At 47.4% G+C, this 23,099-nt stretch overlaps 1 protein-coding gene across 8 annotated transcripts in view; it reads right to left on the bottom strand.

The window, feature by feature from the left end:
* Positions 1–18,189, bottom strand: part of WDR45B (WD repeat domain 45B) — a 43,173-nt gene extending 24,984 nt beyond the window's left edge. For 7 of the 8 annotated variants that reach the window (XR_003792115.1, XR_003792116.1, XR_003792114.1 and 4 more), the window contains exons 1-3: positions 17,999–18,189; positions 13,638–13,712; positions 1,420–1,521 (exon numbers count right to left, since the gene is read on the bottom strand). Coding sequence is in view for 5 of the 8 variants with exons in the window: in XM_029213417.1 (XP_029069250.1) it covers positions 1,420–1,521; positions 13,638–13,712; positions 17,999–18,065 (244 nt within the window). In the remaining 3 variants the exon portion in view is untranslated. The other variant, XM_029213415.1, reaches the window with a different exon arrangement.
* Between the last annotated feature and the right edge of the window lie 4,910 nt (positions 18,190–23,099).

Genomic DNA, 23,099 nt, shown 5'->3' with positions numbered 1-23,099 from the left:
CTGCTCCCTGAACAGCACCCTGTCAGGACCCAGTGGGTCACCGTGACAAACCAGTCTCCTCCAGTCCTGTTTTATTCTGTTTTCACAAACCAAAGACACTAGATTCTTTACACTGTAACACCATGCATCTTAATTGATAATTATTAAAATATTAAGCAGTAATTTTGACATTGAAAAAATGTATTTTTAATCTTACAAAAGTTTAAACAGACCAAGTTCTTTTTTAAAAATTGCCCTTAGCACACTACAAAAAGCTTAAATTTTACTCAAAATGTTCAGTTAGAAAATTTCTTTCTTCTAAAAAATTTTTTTCTTCTGCAAAATTTCTGAGACTTGCACTTCTCGGAATTTTTTTACTGAGAATAAGATGTTACAGGTGAAAGAGACCCCAGAGATTATCCGGTCCACTGCCCCCTTGGGGGCGGGGAGCAGTGACACCCCCCAACAGTGCCACCCCCCAACAGTGCCACAGGTGGGCGAGGCTCCTGACTCCTCACCAATGATCAATGAAATTCTTCATATGACAAAGACTGATCCAGCAGCAGAATCTCTGCCCATCCCCAAGGAGCCCAAGTAATTCTTCTTCCTTTTTTAAAAATTTATTTATTTATTTATTTTTGGCTGCGTTGGGTCTTCATTGCTGCGTGCGGGCTTGCTCTAGTTGCGGCGAGCAAGGGCTACTCTTCGTTGTGGTATGCAGATTTCTCATTGCGGTGGCTTCTCTTGTTGTGGAGCACGGGCTCTAGGCATGCAGGCTTCAGTAGTTGTGGCTCACGGGCTCTAGAGTGCAGGCTCAGTAGTTGCGGTGCCCGGGCTTAGCTGCTCCGCGACATGTGGGATCTTCCCAGACCAAGGCTCAAACCCATGTCCCCTGTATTGGCAGGCAGATTCTTAACCACTGTGCCACCAGGGAAGTCCCTCTCCTTTACTTTCAAAGAGCCACACTCTTTACAATGCCATCTCTTTGAACACAGACACACACACACATACCAGGAACAACACTCCTCAACCCAGAGCCCAGCTGTTCTCTGTTCTCTGTGTTTCTGTGAGTCAGTGGCTCTCTGCAGGAGAAGCAGCCTCCCCACACCTGGCTTTAAAAGGAACTCACACAGCACAGGACACCAACCGCAGAAGAACATCCAGAACAAAATGGGGCGAAGGCCCCCATCCAGCCAACACAACTGAAAAGTACGTGCTCTATGTCCATGGGGACAAGTGACCCTGGTCACATGTTTCTTCTCCCAGGAGCAGCAGAGAAAAGGCACTCTCTTTCTGGATGTTTCTTTCCCAGGGACTAGTCCTTCATGTGTCACAGGGCCACCAGGGAAGATCCAATGTAGCCAGAGACACAAAGATACTCTAAAAAGTTCAAGAGAGGACTACACATGAGGTGCATTATTAAATGCAGGATTACTTTACCTTTGTTCGGAGGGTATTTCGGCTTTTTTCCACCACCAACTAAAGCTAAATAGTTGCAGCGAAATAACATTTCAATATGGCCAACTCCTCCTTCTAGAAATTCTGAAATGATAAAAATAAGTCAGTATATATATTTTACAATAAAAAAAAGAAAAAAAGTAAAACCGTAACAGTCAGAATTTGATTTTTAATCAGCAATTTGTATCTGCCATCAGAAATGAGAATAGTGACCGGCTAGGAAAATAATTAGCTTCAGACCTCTCAGCATCCTGTCATCATGAACTATATTTTCATGTGTAAACACTAAGAGCCTAAGAAGCCAATGTAGCAAAATGTATGAAATATCTGGGTTCGTATTTTAAGGTGCAGCAAAATTTGTAAGCTCTGAGAAAGCATGCTGTGATGCAAAAGCTGGAATTCCTTTTCACCACTTTAAACACCTCTTCCACTGGAAGTCCGAAATGCTCAAAAATGTTCAGAAATTATGTGAAGATGAACATGTCAGCAGATTTTCAGCCGTGCTCCACGACAGAAGGAAGCCCAACACACTCTCTCAGGGGAGCAACAGGAACCCCCAGGAGGAGTGTGGGGCTCAGGAAAGCACACTGCACTCTGAATGGTTCCCGTCGCAGCAGGGCCACCCCACCCCATCTCCCCAGCTTCCACTCTGGTCTGTTGTGACCATGAGCTCCTGGGACAGTGAGGGGCAAGCCAGGAAACAAAACCTCTGAAAATCACAAGTTAGCCCAAAAATTGACTCCTACCTGTCCAGTCAGAGCCACCCAAGATGGACTCAAAGTCCATCAGCTTGCTCAAGGAGAAGTTTCAAATTCAAGGCCTAGCAGAAACCCTAGAAAGGACTCTGTGCTTAACATTATCCACAAGGAACACAGCTCTCCTTATAAACAATTTAATGGTCCTGTGACACACAAGCCATCTCAAGTAATTCTGGCTGTAACAGGATGTGGCCACAGCCCAAACTCAAAGGACTACAATGCTTCAGTCCTTAAACCGCTCTCGGCTCAGTGTGTGGCCTCAGACCCATGACCACGCAGGAATCCTTCACCCCACAACGCAGGACACGCCTCCATCACCACAGGCACCACCTGGTTCCCTGGATGCACTCACTAGGCACAGGGAGATTAGCTGCTGGTTAACCTTCAGCCTCGGCCTTTACACTCTTGAAGAGATTAATGGACTCCAACAGAACAAAGCTGAGCAAAACTTGTAATAACCAGCTATTAAACAAATGCTGAGCGCCAGCGGGGGAGAAGACGGTCTCTTCAGCAAACGCTGTTGGGAAAACTAACAAAGAAGAATGAAGTTGACCCTTAACTTGTATCATGTACAAAAGCTAACTCAGGGGACTTCCCTGGTGGTGCTGTGGTTAAGAATCCGCCTGCCAATGGAGAGGACAGATCCCTGGTCCGTCGACGGGTTCGATCCCTGGTCCAGGAAGATCCCACATGCTGTGGAGCAGCTAAGCCCGTGTGCCACAACTACTGAACCTGCGCTCTAGAGCACGCAAGCCACAACTACTGAAGCCCGCGTGCCTAGAGCCTGTGCTCTGCAACGAGAAGCCCACGCACTGCAATGAAGAGTAGCCCCCGCTCGCCGCACACCTAGAGAAAGCCCACACACAGCAATGAAGATCCAACAGAGCCAAAAATAAATAAATTAAATTACTTAATTTTTTAAAAAAAGCTAACTCAAAATGGGTTAAAGACCTAAATGTAAGATGATCCAAAACTACAAAACAAAGGCAAGAAGAAAGGCAAAACAAAGGCAAAAAGCTTCATGGCACTGGACTTGGCAATGACTTCTTGGACATGACATCAAAAGTGCAGACAACAGGGGCTTCCCTGGTGGTGCAGTGGTTGAGAGTCCACCTGCCGATGCAGGGGACGCGGGTTTGTACCCTGGTCCGGGAGGATACCACATGCCGTGGAGCGGCTGGGCCCATGAGCCATGGCCGCTGAGCCTGCGCGTCCGGAGCCTGTGCTCCACAACGGGAGAGGCCGCAACAGTGAGAGGCCCGCTCCCCCCCCGCCAAAAAAAAAGCACAGACAACAAAAGCAGAAACAGACTGGGACTTCCCTGGTGGTCCAGTGGTTAACACTCCACGCTCCCAGTGCAGGGGGCCCGGGTTCAATCCCTGGTCAGGGAACCAGATCCTGCATGCTGCAACCAAGAGCCCGCATGCTGCAACTAAATAAAAAATCCTGCATGACACAACTAAAGATCCTGCATGCCACAACTAAGACCCAGTGCAGGCAAATAAATAAATAAAAATTTTTTAAAAAAAAATGCAAAAACAGACCAATGGGACTACATGAAACTTTAAAACCTTTTGTGCATTAAAGAACTTAAAGTGAAAAGGAAACCTACAAAATGGGAGAAATGTCTGATAAGAGGTTAATATCAAAAATATATAAAAAGCTCCTACAACCCTAAAACAATAACAAAACGAAACAAAAGTCAAATAATTGGATTATAAAAAATGGGCAAAGGACTTGAATAGACATTTCTCCAAAGATGATATATGTGTTCAACACTCATGAAAAGATGCACAACATCACTAAATACAGAAATGCAAGTCAAAACCACAATGAGAACACGGTATATCTTTCCATCTGTTTGTGTCATCTTCAATTTCTTTCATCAGCATCTTAGTTTTTGGAGTACAAGTCACTTGCCTCCTTAGGTAGGTTTATTCCTAGGTATTTTATTATTTTTGATGCAATGGTAAATGGAACTGTTTCCTTAGTTTCTCTTTCTGATATTCTGTTGTCAGTGTGTTGTAGATGACACAAACATATGGAAAGATATACAGTGTTCTTGGACTGGAAGAATTAATATTGCTAAAATGACCATACTACCCAAGGCAATCTACAGATTCAATGCAATCCCTATAAAATTACCAATGGCATTTTTCACAGAACTAGAACAAAAAAGTTTTTTAATTTGTATGGAAACACAAAAGACCCCAAATAGCCAAAACAATCCTGAGAAAGAAGAACAGAGCTGGAAGAATCACACTTCCTGACTTTGGACTATACTACAAAGCTACAGTAATCAAAACAGTGTGGTATTGGCCCAAAAACAGACACATAGATCAATGGACCAAAATAGAGAGTCCAGAAATAGACCCACAAACTATGATCAATTAATCTATGACAAAGGAGGCAAGAATATACAAAGGAAAAAAGACAGTCTCTTCAATAAACGGTGCTGGGAAAACTGGACCGCTACACGTAAAAGAATGAAATTAGAACATTCTCTAACACCATATACAAAAATAAACTCAAAATTGATTAAAAACCTAAATGTAGGACTTCCCTGGTGGTCCAATGGTTAAGACTCCACACTTCCATTGCAGGGCACATGGGTTCGATCCCTGATCGGGGAACTAAGATCCCCCATGCCACATGGCGCTGCCAAGAAAACCCAAAACAACAATAATAAACCAAACCAAAAGAAAAAAACACACCTAAATGTTAGACCAGATACTATAAAACTCCTAGAGGAAAACATAGGCAGAACACTTTTTGACATAAATCACTGCAATATTTTTTTGGATCCATCTCCTAGAGTAATAGAAATAAGAACAAAAATAAACAAATGGGATCTAATTAAACTTAAAAGCTTTTGCACAGCAAAGGAAACCATAAACAAAACAAAAAGGTGACCTACAGACTGGGAGAAAATATTTGCAAACGATGCTACCGAGAAGGGCTTAATTTCCAAAATATACAAACAGCTCATACAACTCAGTAACCAAAAAACGCAAACAACCCAATCAAAAGATGGGCAGAAGGCCTAAACATACATTTCTCCAAAGAAGACATACAGATGGCTAACAGGCACATGAAAAGATCTCAATATCGCTAATTATTAGAGAAATGCAGATCAAAACTACAATGAGGTATCACCTAACACCAGTCAGAATGGCCATCATCAAAAAGTCTACAAATAATAAATGCTGGAGAGGGTGTGGAGAAAAGGGAACCCTCCCACACTGTGGGTGGGAATGCAAATTGGTGCAGCCACTATGGAGAACAATATGGAGGTTCCTTTAAAAACTAAAAATAGAGTTCACCATATTATCCTGCAATCCCACTCCTGGGCATATATCCAGAGAAAACTCTAATTCAAAAAGATACAATGCACCCCAATGTTCGCAGCAGCATTATTTACAATAACCAAGACATGGAAGCAATGTAAATGTCCATTGACAGATGAAAGGATAAAGAAGATGTGATATATATATACATAATGGAGTATTACTCAGACTTAAAAAAGAATGAAATAATGCCATTTGCAGCAATATGGATGGACTCAGAGGTTATCATACTAAGTGAAGTCAGAAAGAGAAAGACAAATATCATATGGTATCACTTATATGTGGAATCTAAAAAAATGATACAAATGGGACCTCCCTGGTGGTCCAGTGGTTAAGAATCTGTCTTGCAACACAGGGAACACTGGTTCGATCCCTGGTTGGGGAACTAAGATCCCACATGCCGTGAGGCAACTAAGCCCACGTGCCGAAATGAAAGATCCCACGTGTTGCAACTAAGACCCAACGCAGCCAAAATAAATAAATATTGTAAAAATAAAATAAAATAATTAAAAACTGATACAAATGAACTTACTTACAAAACAGAAATAGACTCACAGACATACAGAAAACAAACTTACAGTTACCAAAGGGGATCGGGGGGAGGGGGGGATAAATTAGGAGTTTGGGATTAATATATACACCCTACTATATATAAAATAGGTAGGACTTCCCTGGTGACGCAGTGGTTGGGAATCCACCTGCCAATGCAGGGGACACAGGTTCGAGCTCTGGCCTGGGAAGATCCTACATGCTGTGGAGCAACTAGGCCCATGCGCCACAACTAATGAGCCCACGCTCTAGAGCCTGCAAGCCACAACTATTGAGCCTGTGTGCCACAACCACTGAAGCCTGCGTGCCTAGAGCCCGTGCTCTGCAACAAGAGAAGCCACCGCAATGAGAAGCCCATGCACTACAATGAAGAGTAGCCCCTGTTCGCCGCAACTAGAGAAAGCCTGCGTGCAGCAACAAAGACCCGACACAGCCAAAAATATATAAATAAATTAATTTTAAAAACTAAAATAAAATAGGTAAACAAGGATCTGCCACATAGCACAGGAACTATACTCAGTTATCTTGTAATAACCTATGATGGAAAAGAATCTGAAAAAGAAGATATACGTATGGATAATTGAATCACTTTGCCATACACCAAAAACCAACACAACATTTTAAATCAATTATACTTCAATTAAAACAACAACACAATGAGATATCCTGCCACAACCATTAAGATGGCCACTATCAAAAAAACAAAAAAAAACAAAAAACAACACACAGAAAATAACAAGTGTTGGCAAGGATGTAGAGAAATAGGAATCCCTGTGTACTGCTGGTGCAGCTGCTACTGGAGACTGTATGATGGTTCCTCAAAAATTAAAAACAGACTACCACATGATCCAGCAATCCCACTTGTTGGTATACATTCAAAAGAACTGAAATCAAGGCTGTGAAGAGATATTTTCACACCCATGTTTACAGCAGCATTATTAACAACAGCCAAGAGGTAGAAGTAACCCAAATGTCTATTAAGGGGTGAACAAAACATGGTCCATCCACATAATGGAATATTACTCAGCTTAAAAAGGAAGGAAATTCTGGAACATGGTACAACACTGGTACAACACAGATGAACCTTGAAGATACTATGTGAAATAAGTCAGTCACAAAAGGACAAATACTGTATGAGTCTACTTATATGAAGTCCCTGGAGTAGACAAATTCATAGAGACAGAAAGTAGGATGGTGGGGGCTGGGGGAGGGGGAAGGGGAGTCAGTGTCTAACAGGGACAGAGTTTCAGTTTTGCAAGATGAACAGTTATGGGGGTCTGTTAGGAGTGTAATTATTTCCTCAGTGCAGGTTCACTAAGTTCTAGAATCAAATTTATTAAGAGAAACCTGTGAATTATGCCAAGAGGTAACCAACATATTTTCAAAATACTATCCAACCAAGGGAGAATATTTAATACTAACACAACACTGAGACTTCAAACTTATTAATATTGGATTTGTTAAAGTCATGAGTTTTCTCAAGTTCTAAAAGCGAGTCACTCCCTTAGCAAGATGTAACCAAGCTAATGGGAGAATGAAGAAATGCCAGGAGGCACAACAGCTTCTGAAATGTGACCCGGACAGAGAACCGATCGGGTGGGATGGGGAAAAAAACAAAAACTGAAGTACTTCACATGAAGAAATCACCAAAAATGTGCTTCCCTGGTGGCGCAGTGGTTGAAGAGTCCGCCTGCCGATGCAGGGGACACGGGTTCGTGCCCCGGTCCAGGAGGATCCTACGTGCCGCGGAGCGGCTGGGCCCGTGAGCCATGGCCGCTGAGCCTGCGCATCCGGAGCCTGTGCTCCGCAACGGGAGAGGCCACAACAGTGAGAGGCCCACGTACCGCAAAAAAAAAAAAAAAAAAAAAAGTGTTAAAAGGATATTACATTCTGTTTCAAAGTTTTTAAAAGGTTTTAACTTAAATGATACAGGCTATGATTTTTCTCTAAGCCTCTTTCTAACAACAACAACAACAAAAAACAGTATTATACGAAATCAGATTTTGTGTTACCTTGATGCCTATCTATGGCTGACTCTGATGCAATTAAAAAAAAATCAATGTCAAGATTACAAAGATGTTAATAGTTAAGGATTAAGACAGCAGTTTTGACCACTGTAAACTGCTATGGCCTCTGGCCTTTGTAAAGGAAAAGAGAAAAGCAGGTTTTTCATCATCAACTGGTGAGGGAGAGAAAGGGGAACGTGAGGCTTTCCTGGGAAGAGCAGAATCAATCAAAGGCGAGACTCCAAACTCCAGGAAAGTCAGAGGACTTTTAGCGACCCCCACCCAGGGCCACAGCCGCCAACCCAATGAGCACCTGCCACAGCCCCCAAGGGTGTCTGACCCCCACCTCCTGCAGCTGGAGAGGAGGGGGTCTTCCAAAAGGAAGCCCAAGGTTGCCATTAGAGCCCCCAAGTCCCAGGCCCCAAGGGCTGGTCCTGAAAGATCAACAGGCATCACTCACTGACAGAATAGCAGAGACATGCACCCAAGGATGCTCGTTAATATCCACATCTCTAAAAGTCCCCAGGCCCAGCAGCTGGCTATGCAGCAGGCTAAACTACAGAGAGAGATGGAGGACACAAGACAGGCTCCGGAAACTTCGACTGATGAAAGCTTCAGGCACAAATCAATACCTGACAGGTCCCACTCTTCCTACAGAACCTGCCTCAAAAATAATGAGAAACTGGGGGAATTCCCTGGTGGTCCAGTGGTTAGGGCTCCATGCTCTCACTGCCGAGAGCTCGGGTTCGATCCCTCGTCAGGGAACTAAGATCCCACAAGCAGCTTGGCAAAAAAAAAAAAAAAAAAAAAAAGAAAAGAAAAGAAACTGAAATAAAATGGGGGAGAAGGACGTCTAAGTGTTGGCTTAACCTCCATTCTGCTGAGAGGCTCTTATACGAAAGGGGAGAACTCAGCCTTCCTGGCACGACAGCAGCCCCCTGCCTTTTCATCTTGCCTCTGCCCTGCAACCCCCAGCTCCTTCTATTTCAGAGGAGTTTTCTTTTAATGGAAATATCTTAATTGTTTCTCATTATACAAATTATATATTATCACTATGAAAATAAAACAACACAGAAAAGCATAAAGTAGAAACAGCTGTAAACGAGATCATGCGTGTAACTTGTATTGAACTCAAACCAATGGCACCATTTGGCACCATCACACTATTTTCCAACTCTTCCCTCTAACAGTGTGTCATGGCTGTACCTCCGTGTCAGGATGTACCACAGCATCTAGCATCTTTTTCCCAATTTTTTCCTTCAGATAAAATCCTTTAAGGCTGATACCGGAGAGGAGAAACCAAGATGGCGGAGTAGAAAGATGTGCTCTCACTCCCTCTTGAGAGAACACCAGAATCACAACTAGCTGCTGAACAGTCATCGACAGGAAGACGCTGGAATTCACCAAAAAAGATATCCCACATCCGAAGACAAAGGAGAAGCCACAATGAGATGGTACGAGGGGCGCAATCACAGTAAAATCAAATCCCATAACTGGTGGGTGGGTGACTCACAGATTGGAGAACACTTATACCACAGAAGTCCACCCACTGGAGTGAAGGTTCTGAGCCCCACGTCAGGCTTCCCAACCTGGGGGTCCGGCAATGGGAGGAGGAATTCCTAGAGAATCAGACTTTGAAGCCTAGTGGGAACTGATTGGACTTCAGCAGGACTGGGGGAAACAGAGACTCCACTCTTGAAGGGCACACACAAAGTAGTGTGTGCATCGGGACCCAGGGGAAGGAGCAGTGACCCCAGGGGAGACGAACCAGAACTACCTGCTAGTGTTGGAGGGTCTCCTGCAGAGGTGGGGGAGGGGGGGGCCTGTGGCTCACCGTGGGGACAAGGACACTGGCAGCAGAAGTTCTGGGAAGTACTCCTTGGCGTGAGCCCTGCCCATATTATTCATTACTGCATCCTCAGCCCCCAGTGCAGCACTCAGTGGGCTCAGGAACAAGCAGACTCACCTGCTGCTCCACCTGTCACTCGGCATCCCCTCTAGGCCTCTGTGTCCCCTCTGCTTCCCCACACATGGCTGCCAATGTCACGTGTGAGCACTGGTCACATGGAGGAAAAGGCGGGCGGCACTAAAGACAAGGGGACTCCTCTGGACCCTGCTGCCCGCCCTGAGGACCTTGCAAGTTCATCCAGTATAGGCTACAAAAGTTCTAGTCAGCTTTGGAATGTGGGAGGGCTGTGTTTCTAAGTGAAGAGTGGAGTTGACTTTTTAGTACTCCTTTTATTTCTATAATCACTTAGATATAATTTTATCCAAAGGCATCACTCTTGACACATCTTTGTTCAAATTATGATTTGAACCTTCCTTCCAGGATATGCTTGGATGTGTATGTGATATACATGAATCGGAGTTCTACACTCTGACCCCACAGCATCCCTGTGAGAACACCACACTGGCTGTGCTCCCAGGGCTCCCACGCCTCCCCTGAGCTGAGCCATGCTGCTCTGTGCATGGGACGCAGGACCTACACCACCTTGGAGGAGAAAGCTGCCTCCACTGGGGTCTTGGGGATGCCCAAGATGGCATCCCAGCACTGCCAGCTCCACCCGATGGTGGGTGTGCCTGCAAGAGGCATTCGGCTCACGGCCAGTCACACAGTCCCCTTACTCAGAGCCACAGTCACAGCAGAGACAAGGCCGAGAGCCCAGATCTGGGAATGACCCTACAATGCAGGCACACTTCCTTCCTCGTTTAGGAAAGTAAATCTCAAAGATAAAAAAGGAATAAGGTCAAGTCTTTTGCCTATTTTCTACTGTTGAGTTAACTGCCAGAAATGCAGCAGCAGACAAGCCTGCAAGTGCATGTAGGAGAAGTCCTTAAACACATCATTAGTAAGCACCACACAGCCCTGCTGGATCCCTTGCAAATTCAAAATTCACTACAAGCTCGGGGATGGCCTGCCCCAGACACAGTGCAGCTGAGCAGGGACAGGGAACAAACACGGCACTGTGACATGACAGCAGCAAACCTTCCTGGCACTTAGGAGGTTTAGACGCTTCTAGTTTAACTTATTTTTATAAGAAATCCTAGATTTACTGTAAACATCTCATTAATTAGGAAGCAGTTTTTAATATGCCTCTAATGATTCAACTTTGAAACTAAAGTCTGTAACTCCGAAGTTTGTAGGTCAATTTAAGTAAAAAGTATCCTGAGGGCTTCCCTGGTGGCACAGTGGTTGAGAGTCCGCCTGCCGATGCAGGGGACACGGGTTCGTGCCCAGGTCCGGGAAGATCCCACATGCCGCGAAGCGGCTGGGCCCGTGAGCCATGGCCGCTGAGCCTGCGCGTCCGGAGCCTGTGCTCTGCAATGGGAGAGGCCACAACAGTGAGAGGCCCGCGTACCGAATCCTGAAATTTTCAAGTTAAGCTGTTTCAAAATATTTTGTAACTATTTTTCTGTATAAAACAGAGTTGTCGGGGCATCCCTGGTGGCGCAGTGGTTAAGAATCTGCCTGCCAATGCAGGGGACACGGGTTCGAGCCCTGGTCCAGGAAGATCCCACATACCGCAGAGTAACTAAGCCTGTGTGCCACAACTACTGAGCCTGTGCTCTAGAGCCCGCGAGACACAACTACTGAGCCCACGTGCCACAACTACTGAAGCCCGTATGCCTAGAGCCCATGCTGTGCAACAAGAGAAGCCACTGCAATGAGAAGCCCGCGCACCGCAACGAAGAGTAGCCCCCGCTCGCCTCAACTAAGAGAAAGCCCGCGTGCAGCAATGAAGACCCAACGCAGCCAAAAATAAATAAATAAATTTATTTATAAAAAAAAAAGAGTTGTCTTAATTCACTACCTAACCAAAACAAAACAAATAGAAGTCAGCAGCCTAGAAGACTGATAGGAGACTTCCACTGTCGCCTGTAACACTCATTAATCCCAAAGACCCACTCTTTAAGGGTAACACTGCTGCCACCAATGACAAGGGCACAAGCTTACAAAGCACTTTCTGTGTGTACCGCCACGCGTCTGTGTGTCTCACGCATCCTAATTCACCCATCTTTACAATAACCTTAGGAGGTAGGCAGTTACCATCTTCATTTTTCACACATCAAGAAACTGAGGTCAACAGGTGAGGAACTTGCCCAAGGTTACACAGCAACGTGACAAGGAGCAGAGCAGGACTGGGATCTAAATAGTGTGAGCCCAGGGACTTCCCTGGTGGCGCAGTGGTTAAGAATCCGCCTGCCAATGCAGGGGACACGGGTTCTATCTCTGTTCCGGGAAGATCCCACATGCTGCGGAGCAACTAAGCCCGTGTGCCACAACTACTGAGCCTGCGCTCTAGAGTCCCTGAGCCACAACTACTGAGCCCACATGCCACAACTACTGAAGCCCGCGTGCCTAGAGCCCGTGCTCCGCAACAAGAGAAGCCACTGCAATGAGAAGCCTGCGCACCGCAACGAATAGTCCCCGCTCACCGCAACTAGAGGAAGCCCATACACAACAACGAAGACCCAATGCAGCCAAAAATAAATAAATAATAAATTAATAAATAAATAGTGTGGGCCCAGAGTCTGAGCCCTTTACTAACCAGCTACACGGTCTTTCTCTAATAAATAAAAGTTATAGACTTCAGCTTACAAAATAAACTCCTGAATATAAAGCACCACTTACTGTTTTACATACCAGGGTTGTATGGAAGACTTTACTTGACAAAGAGGTTCCACCACCAAAAAAAAAAAGATTCTGAAAATCCCTGATGTAGGATATTAGTTGTCAAAATGGAAGGGGGCTGATAGGGAAGCTTAAGAATGCAGTGACTTCCTCTTACAGATGAGAAACAGTTCTTGCATCAGAAAATATAACTTGCACATTGAATAAAAACCAAAACCACAACTGCAGGAAGGAAACGGATGTTTCTCATTGTTTACGATTTATCTGAGATTTGTTCATCCGTTGGCAGATAAGGACCAGGAGACACTAAAAGCTTAAGAAAACTACATAGGAGAAGAAGAAAATGGGATGATTCTACCTGTAAATTACACATTTTTCCTGTCAAATGGGAAAAGGACCACCATTATTTTATTTTACCAACAGAATTCCTAATTCCAGCTTTTGAAAACTTTTACTCCATGAAAACATAATTTAAGACACTGAAATAAGTAAACAGAAGCAACTATATTGCTACAATAGTATTTTCTAAGTGTGGATCATTTTAAGAGTCAAAGTCCCACGTGCTGTAACTAAAGCCCTCACTTGAGCTCCCTACAGCTTCACACTTCAACAGGAAGAGTGAAGTGGCCAGCACAACCGCACTTGGTTCTCTCAGCAGGGCTAGCAGGTACTGGATTCACCAGAGTACCCAGAGTCGCCAACACGTGCTGAATCACCACTGCACCCAGCCCACAGGGCCCGGCACTCATAGAAGCTCAACGGAAGAAAGAGGACAGCTGCATCCAAGCTGACAGGGCCACGAACCCTGTTCACTTCTCAAAACCAGCTCCCCTCTAATCTGCAAGATAAAATCTAGAGTCTACGGGCTAGAAAAGGGCAGAAACCAAGAAATGTCAGTTACTCTTACCTTGTTTCTCTTTTTCTTTTAGTGGATCGGTGTTATAGACTCGGAATCCATTTTCCATCCCACACGCAAAGCACCCTAAAGTGTGAGACAGACAAATTAATCACCTCACTGGGGTCTCAGCTGAGGACCCCAGGCCTGGACCGTCACAAGCAAGGGGTCCAGAGACAGTGACCTCTCCCAGGAACTCTTGTGGATGCTCAGACCACATGAACGTGGTCTGCAAGTGTCACTACGACTCTCCTCATGAACTGTTATCAGAAGATTTGCACGTCACTCCACTGCCCCCCTCAGGGCCCTTCTGGCATCCTGTGGACCAGGCTCACTTAACTCCAGCACGAGGGGTTCACCGGCTACTGCACCAGCCACTCTGCCACTGAGCACTTCCCTCAACTCCTGCCTCTAATGCTCACCACTGGCCTCCCCGTTCCCAACACACCTCTCAAGGACTGTATCAGCCACCAAGTCCTACAGAGGCAATGACAAACAAGAAAGTCCATGAGGACAGCCACAAAGCGGGCAACCCCAGCAGGTATGGACACGCCCAGTTGGGGAAGGGCGGGAAGGGCTGGTGTGGATGGTCTTCTAGAAGGCAGCTTGAGGTCTCCATGACCTCACTCCCACTTGGAACTAATCCTAACTCCCTAAACCCCTGTCATGGTCACCATCCCCAAGTCACACACCAGATTGTTAATGGTCCAATTAAAGGCACTGTTATGAACTGAATGAAGCACTCAAGTTTCAGGACGATCCTGTGACCTGCACTTCACTTGCCTAAGTGTGACCAAGGCCACATTAATCTCCTTCAACACCACCATGCAGGCTCATATGAAGCTTGTGGCCAGAAGAAGAAACACCAAACCCTCCGCTTCTTTTTCCAAGACAAGCTGCAGAGCCTGGACCCTCACTGCGACCGCACTACTGGCCTGAATGCGAAAGCCACCCTCAGGGTCTCTTCCCCTGCTTTTGATCTGCATTCCAGCATTGGGAAGACATTATTCTATCCTATCTGCCACCCCTGCCCCCAACATGGAAAGCATGCTTCTATTTTTTGTCCAAGTTACTTATAAAACTGCAAGGACCATGACAGCCTCCTCAGGAGTTGGAGACTGTTCTGCAGTCAACTCTCAGGCACTTTATCTGGGCCTGGAGCCTGACACTCACGCTAAAGTACAGTGTTACTTATTATCTCTAACTTATTCTGGGTTGTAACTCTCTCTTTGTGTTATTGGAATCATGTAATCTGGACAGGGGAACCAGAGCTTGGCTTTCTGGAAAATATGAAAATACAGAAGTTGAAACTTCTCCCTTTCTTTCTCAACTATTACACCTTCCACAAGTTTTAAGCCTGCACCTATCTTATTTGTCTTTGCCAGAACACATATATTTCTGACAAGACTTGTATAAAATAAACAAACAATCCCTACAAATCCACAAGAAAAAGGCAGACAACCCAACAGAAAAATGAGCAAAAGATTTGGACATTTCACAAAAGAGAATATCCAAGTGGTCAATAAACACACAGAATCAGGGAAATGTAAATACAATCTCACATATACCACAATGAGATCTACTAAACATCCACCAAAAGGGCCAAAATAATGGAAAATACACCAAATGTAAGGAGTGTGTAGAACTCTCACGGGAACTCTAAGAACTGCTGTTGGACGGCAAACCAGGACAACCACTGCAGAAAACTGTTTGCACGACTACCGCTGTCAATTCTACTCCTAGGTATACAAGCCTCGCAGAAATGACAACATACGTTCACCAAAAGACAGGTATTAGAATGCTCACAGCAGCACCATTATGCTCATAATGGCCCCAAACTGGGAATCTACCCAAAGACCTACGAATGGTTCAATGGATAAATGAACTGTGATATATTCACACAAAGAAACACTGCACCAATGAGAATGATCTACAATTATACTCAACAGTATGGGAAAAAAAAATCTCACAAACATGATACTGAATAAAAAAGCCAGAAACAAAATACAATACGGATAGGCAAAACTAATCTATGTCATTGGAAGTCGAATGGGGGAGTGGCTGGAAGGAGCACAGGGTGGCCAGGTGTTTGGTTTCTTAACCTGAGTGCTGTGGAAGGTGTTCTCAGTTTGGAAAATTCACCAAGCAGAATACTTAGGATACGAGCACTTTTCTGTAAGAATAGTGTGCTTCAATTAAAAGCTAGAAGAAAAGGTACTACAAATACCACAAGACTGGAAACCACTCACTAAGGAGGCTAGGCATTATCCTTGCTATTTTTTGGGTAGGGGAAATAATTAACGTATTTTACTTGGCTATCATACAAAAGTTGGCATTAATCGTCTCATTCTTGCTATCTTAACAAAACTTTTCCCCACAGAGAAGTGTTCAAGCCAACAGCTGATGACCAAGCACAGTGCAGAGGAAGCCGACTGGCAACAGGGCATCAGAATCACTGAAGGGCATTCTTCTACGCATGAGCCATGTGCAGTCCACATGCAAGTGCTCTGAGCCCACACTCCAGAACCACAGCAGAGTGAGCCAGCGAAGTCAGCCTGTGGCCTCAGTCTTGGTCGAGGCAGGACAAGCTAGTCTACAGAGAAGGTGTGTGTACTCAAACCCTGTGTTTCCCACGGGAAGAGAAAGAAAAACGGCAGCCAGATTATAGAAATGTACATATCCACACCTCAGAATCTTGAAAACTGTAATGCAAGTTATCTTTGGGAGAAGACAAAAGTTTAAACAATTTAAAATTATAAGCAAATGTTTCTAAAGTTGCAATGCGAGTGCTAAAAAAGCTGAGTACAAATTAAAAATCAGTATAAAAACAAAATATAATGAACTCAACAATATGGCATAAATTTACATTATAGGAAATTAGGCTAAGGGTAAGCAGAAGCTTAAGTATAAAAGTATATTTTTTTTCCAGCAACACTGTAAGCTTTACTTGTAATTTATTACAATGAAATGAAATGGTTTTACAAAAGTGAGAGTGTATTTTTCAGACAACTGAAATATATCCATCTAAAAGCCGGTGCTGTATTTTCTAAATAATCTTTGATGAAACCTTTATAAAAAAACATTATAAACTTCACTGGTTTCTAAAATAATCAGCATCATCGTGAGCCTCAATTACTATACTGAAACTTAGTACAAGGATGCCTCATCTGGCACTAAGGCAGGTATAGAAGATCTTGCCTTTAAAGGGCCTCAGAATCAGTAAGCTTTTTGCTTCTGTGTTTGCTTTTCAGGGCTGCCTCTCCCCTCCCCTACTATCAGCCAGTCACCTCTTTCCATTGAAAACACATTTCTTAAGGAGTTGTAACACGGTTAACTCTTTAAAGAGTTCTCAATTATTATCAAAACCTACTGAAAAACCTACTGGCCCTCTTACGGAAATCAAAACCCTAAATGTTCTGCCACATACTGCTGGATGCCCAACATGTGGCCCCAAAAGGGCACCCCAACGTGGGGGCACACCACCTGCGGTCCCCAGCCCAGCCGCCCCCATCCCACGTTCTTCCCCACGTCCACGTCCACCCCTCCAAGAACACTTCATGCCCTCAAGGACTCCTCCCCGAAGGAAAACCCCTGCCTCGCCTCGGTTCCCAGACACACTTAACTCTCCCGGGGCCCCACAGTCAGGACCTTGGAGCCATAACCCCACAAGCCCAAGTGCCCACGCACTGACACAGCGGGGCCACCTCCGCCCGGCCTATTTAACTCTACACCAAACAAGCTCCACAGATACGGGTCCTGCAGTTCCCGCTTCTGGATTCTCTTCAAGCCGGCTTCCAAAGGGAACACTCGGAACCGACGCGGGTCCCCCTCCCCGGGTGAGAGTGGGGCGCAGTCCCCCAGCCCGCCGGACTCGGAAACGCGAAAAATGCCATTTCCCCAAAGCCGTGCTGGACGGTCCGGTTTCCACCCAACAAAAGAAGAAACTGTGAGTCCGGCGATTTTTTTTCTATGAAAATCAACAGAAAAGACGAGGACCTTCGCGGACGAGGTCCTGAGCCTGGGGGGCCGTCCTCACCTCAGCGCGACCCCGTCCCGGCCGCTGGGGACCCTAAAGCGACAGGAAAGAACCGACGCCGCCCGGAAAATCCCGTCACCGTCCGACCGGGGTGCGGGGTGGGCGTCAGGGCAGTGGGCTAGCGGCTGGGAGGTGGGGCGGCCGGGGGGGAGGGGAGGGACGCCGGGCGAAGGAGAGGGAACGCCGGGGGGAGGGGAACAGGCGCCGGGGGAGGAGGGGACGAGCGGCCTGGACGCGGTACGGACGCTGCCGCAGGGCGCCGAGGGCCGAGGGCGGGACCCCGCTCGAAGGGGCAGCGGCGTCGGGAGGGCCGGGGCAGTCGACGGGCTTCCCTCACCGTGGTCCTGGTTGAAGCCGGCGTAGAGCAGCCCGTTGCCGTGCGGGTTGCAGGGCAGGAGGTTCATGGCGCAGCGGGGTCCACCGCGCCTCAGCGCCGCATGCCGCTCGGGGAGGCAGGCCGCCGGGGTCCCTCTGGCCAGCTCCGAGGCCGCCGCGGCCGGAAGCGAAAGGCCCACCGCCTGCGCGCGCAGCCAGAGAGCCGCGGAGCGCCGAGCACATCCACCCGGGGCCTGCCGGGCGGGGAGGGAGCTCCTAGAGCGTCACGTCTGTGGGGGGCGGGGCCTGCCCGAAGAGGGCTGGTCTGGTCGGTTCGGGAGCGGGGCCTGGTCTGAGGGGCGGGGCTTCATCTGTGGAGGGCGCATCTGGGGGCGGGAACCACCTGTCCCAGGCGGGAGGAGACCCCCAGTGCCAACGAGCCCTCCAGGGGGCGGTGATTCAAAGGGACAGACCAGGGACTTCCCTGGTGGCGCAGTGGTTGGGAATCCGCCTGCCAATGCAGGGGACACGGGTGCCAGCCCTGGTCCGGGAAGATCCCACATGCCGCGGAACAACTAAGCCCGTGTGCCACAACTACTGAGCCTGCGCTCTAGAGCCCGTGAGCCACAACTAGGGAAGCCCACGCGCCTAGAGTCCGTGCTTAGCAACAAGAGAAGCCACCGCAATGAAAAGCCTGCGCACGGCAATGAAGAGTAGCCGCCGCTCACTACAACTGGAGAAAGCCCAAGCGCAGCAACAAGGACCCAACGCAGCCAAAAATAAATGAGTAAATAAATAAATTAAAAAACAAAACAGTGACAGCCTTGCCCCGTGACCCTCAGGAGCACGCAGAACCCAGTCCCCCACAGTAACTCGAGTCCCCCGGAAATCATGTAGATTAAGGTAAGCATAAGAGACTTTTCTATTTTTAGTTGATAAAAAGATAAGTATCTCAGTAAAAATAACAATGCATTATGGAGTTTTTAACAGGTATGCTAGTAAAATGTACGCGAAAATAGCAAAATGAGTGGAAGTGAGGAAATGGAAGTACAGGTGACCCTTGAGCAACTCAGGGCCACTTACACGAGGATTTTTTTCGATAGTAAATGCCTCAGGGCTACACTACCCTGGTTGGTTAGATCCACAGATGCAAAACCGCAGATACCGAGGATAGGAGGGCCAACTATAAATTACACGCGGATTTTCGACTGCGAGGAGGGCGGGCGCCCTTAATCCCTGCATTGTTCAAGGGTCGACTGTATATGAATGTATAGACCCTCCCACCCCCTACCCTCCATCCCCTCAGAGAGAGACCCCCCCACAGGGACACAGACCCCCCATGGCCCAGAGGTACCCACAGACACACAGCTGCCCCAGGACACAGAATCCCCAAGACACAGAACCCCCCCCCAGGACACACAGAACCATCTTCAGGGACACAGAGTTCCTCAAGACACCAAGCTCCCCCACACACAGAGTCCTCCAGATCATAGAGCCCTGCCTACCACCACCTCCGCCCAGGACACACAGCCCCTGGGACACAACACATCATCAAGTAAGGCTCTGGGCTTCCCAGCACCGCGGAGCCGGCCCATGGTCCTATTCCAACACAGTGGCCATGGAGGCAGGAGCGGCTGGCCCTAGGGTCCCCGCCCAGAGGGCCCTCTGGTCTCGCCTTTCATCTGCAAGAGGTGAGGTTCTTTCGTATAATAGTGTTTAACTAGTAAAACAATCAGAGAACCTTCAAAAAGCTACCATCCATTACCCCCATTTCTAAAGTGGCCCACAGAGCAACGATAAAATTTTGCAGCAAGGAATCAGGAAACCACCAGACAATGCTGACCAGCTTTGAGCCGCACAAGGCACTGTCCTCCAGCAGAAGTAGAAAGTTAGTCTCTGACGCAGCAGACAGGCATATTCTAGACCCGAGTGCCAAGTCCACTCCTGGGCTAGACAGCCGTCTTCGTGTCATCTCATCAGGCACAGAAAGAGCACCAGAGATTCTGGCACACACAGCCTGGCCACAGCGGGCAGGGTCGGATATGAAAGCTCCCTGGACAAGGCCCCTCAGGCTGATAGGGGCAGCATAAAGGCAAGACCCTGCATGAACACAGTCCAGAATGGGGCAGCATCCGAGCCAGCAAAGGCCAGACCGCATGCTGGTGCCTGAGCGGCTGCTGCTTTTACCAGCAACAGCTTTAACCTTGCTCAGTCTTCACACCTTCTAGATAGGAGTTACTAAGACAGCGATCCCGGAATCACCGCTGCTTCCTGAAAGCATCGAACACAGCAATGTGCTCTCCTACCACAAGTGCTAGTCTGAGTCCCTTCCAACATCCTCCTACAGAAATGTCCCCGGTTCTTGACCATAGGAGGTCTCCCTCATTGCAGTGAGTCAACTGAGTTCCTGGTGGTCTTTGGCTGACGACAGTGAAAGCACTTCTGGGCTGCCTCACCTAGGAGGGGTAAAGGCTGGAGCAACAGCAACTACGTTGGGGCAAGGTAGACTTTGGAACTCTTCCTTGTTGCCTCTGTCTTCCTCTCCACAGTGACTCAGAGGCCTCTGTACCTGGGCTGGTTCCACTGTTATCGTGGGAAAGTAGAGTGAAAGAAGCAGTATTCCACAGTTGAGTTCTAGACTGAGGCAGGGAAGAGAACGTAGGAATAAAAGCCAAAACTTGATTGGCAGGAGCCAGCCTTTTTTGAGAAGAAAGGTATGTGAGACTCCAGAGATCTGAAGAAGGAGAGCACAGACCCAAGTATTCCACTGAAGCCAGAACAGATGGAGCCAGACCCTGACCCCGAGTTCAGGCTGGTTGAGGAATGAGGGTCGGGGATCAAGGGTCAGAGGTGAGGAGTGGCAGGGCCAGTCTGACCCTTGCCAGGGTAGGGAACCATGTTGGGCACCCACTGCCTGTATGGAGAAGTGGCTCCCATTACCTACCATGGATCCATCTGCCCACTGCCAGGCAGAAGCATCTATATCAACAGCTGCCCTGTTCTGAGGCTTTGTCATCCTCATTCACTAGGTCACCATATTGATGACACACCCAGTGGAGGTCGGTGCCCCAAGGGAAGCGAGGCCCAAGGGTGTGTAGGGAGCGGGGAGTGAACACAGGGTCCTGCCCTCCTGGCGGGTCAAGGTGCATCCCCTGCCCCCATGACAGCTCAGCCCCCTCCCCCCAGTTCCCCAATACATGCAGCTTCAGGCTTGCTTTTCAAATCCACATTTCATTTACTTTGATGATGCAATTCTCCCGCAAAGGGAAGCATCTCCATCTCCATCTCTTTGGCAAAACAAATATTATCAAGCTCACAATTGACATTTTTTCCAGATTCAATATTTGCCTGGATCATTCCTCATCAAAGTTGTACGCTCTCAGTCTAGGAAACTAGCATTGCAGTAATTTTCACAGGGCAATTGAAGGCATAATTGCACACAATATATTGTGAATCTAGATGCCTGAAAAGAGAATTACAAGCAGCTGGGACACAATCTGGTCTTCTTGTTTATACTTGGGGTGGATTTTGCCAGCAGTGAGGCCATGGAAGAAAATGGCGAAGTTTGAGAGCAGTTTCTCCAAGGTTCAGTTTACATTTCAGTTTTGATTTCGGTATGCTCACCACGAAAACATGCATACTTGTACTTAATATGTTCTGTATTAGGGCTTGTTTTCATTTCACAGAAATGTCACTTGAATAGTACTTTCTACTGTGAAGCATAACTTATTTCCTTGTTGTGTGAGCCCTGGGGTGGCCATAACAAATTGCCACAAACTGGAGGGCTTGAAACAACCGAAATGTGCCTCTCACAGTTCTGGAGGCCAGAGTCTGAATCCAGGTGTGGGCAGGGCTCTTGGGGGGCCCCCTCCTGCCTCTTCCAGCTTCTGGTGGCCCCAGCTGTCCTTCAATTAAACAACGAAAAGGGACCAAATTTAGGCTTGTGACCAGGTGTCCGTCCCCAGCCTCCCCACCTCCACCGACCTTGGAAACCTGCACCTTCTACTTCCGTGCGCCCTTCAAGGAGCAGGGGAGAGGGGCTCGCATTCAGGGTGGACCACTCCTCGTTTCTGCTTGTGGCAGTCGGGGAAGTGACACCCCACCGCAGCCATCAGGCTTCGTGGTCAGCAGGTCAGCCCTTCACTCTCCTCTCTCATCCACTGCCTAGCAGAGAGAAGGGTGTGATGGCCTGGCAGCAAGTCCTCCCAGGCCCGCAGCCCCTTGCAGAGGGACCGTCCCCTCAAGGCTTACCTGCTATGCCCTCGCCTGCTCCCCTGTGTACATCTGTCCCTGTTGTGCCCAGGGGGCTGGGTGACCAGCCATGGCCGAGCACATTCCTCCTTTCGGGGACTCGGCTCCACCGTCTCTGAATAAAAGTGTTGCTCCCAATTCTAGGGTCCTTTAAATTTCTAAAAATCTGTAAATAACAGAAACCGAGGACATCTATATGTTTTCAAGTTATTTTTTCTTTAATCCATTGTTGCAACCTCCAGCTGCCACAGAGAATCTAGTGGTAGAACCAGGAAGGAGACCCTGCCCAGAGTCTTAGCTGAGTCAGCTCTGATCTTTATGCTCATGCAGGGAGGTGACAACATGTCCACTGGGGCCAGAGTACCGCCCACTATTTCCGCAGACAGGCACCCGCTGGATGGCTGGTCCTTCATTCCCCACTGTATGTCTCTGTGTTCTTTTCAGGAAAAGGCATCCTTTCAATCAGTGGCACAGGGACACAGCCTTGTTGCCAACACCAGGCACTAGCACTGATTGTGGTGCCTGAAACAGGTGATAAAGCAAATGGAATAAAGAGCAACAGGGCTTCCCTGGTGGCGCAGTGGTTGAGAGTCTGCCTGCCGATGCAGGGAACATGGGTTCGTGCCCTGGTCCGGGAAGATCCCACGTGCCGCGGAGCGGCTGGGCCCGTGAGCCATAGCCGCTGAGCCTGTGCGTCTGGAGCCTGTGCTCTACAACGGAAGAGGCCACAACAGTGAGAGGCCCGCGTTCCGCAAAAAAAAAAAAAAAAAAAAAAGGGCAATGGAAGTACACCACTTCTCCATTGAATGGAAGTATAACTTTCCATTCTTTCCAAAGGAAAATTGGAAAGAAGCAGCCAACAATTCTACCAA

The sequence above is a fragment of the Monodon monoceros genome, unplaced genomic scaffold, assembly GCF_005190385.1.
Source record: "Monodon monoceros isolate NGI ecotype Baffin Bay Population unplaced genomic scaffold, NGI_Narwhal_1 Super_Scaffold_9, whole genome shotgun sequence".
NCBI lineage: Eukaryota > Metazoa > Chordata > Mammalia > Artiodactyla > Monodontidae > Monodon > Monodon monoceros.
Note: the sequence above shows the minus strand (reverse complement) of the source record. Positions and strands in the feature narration are given on the sequence as shown.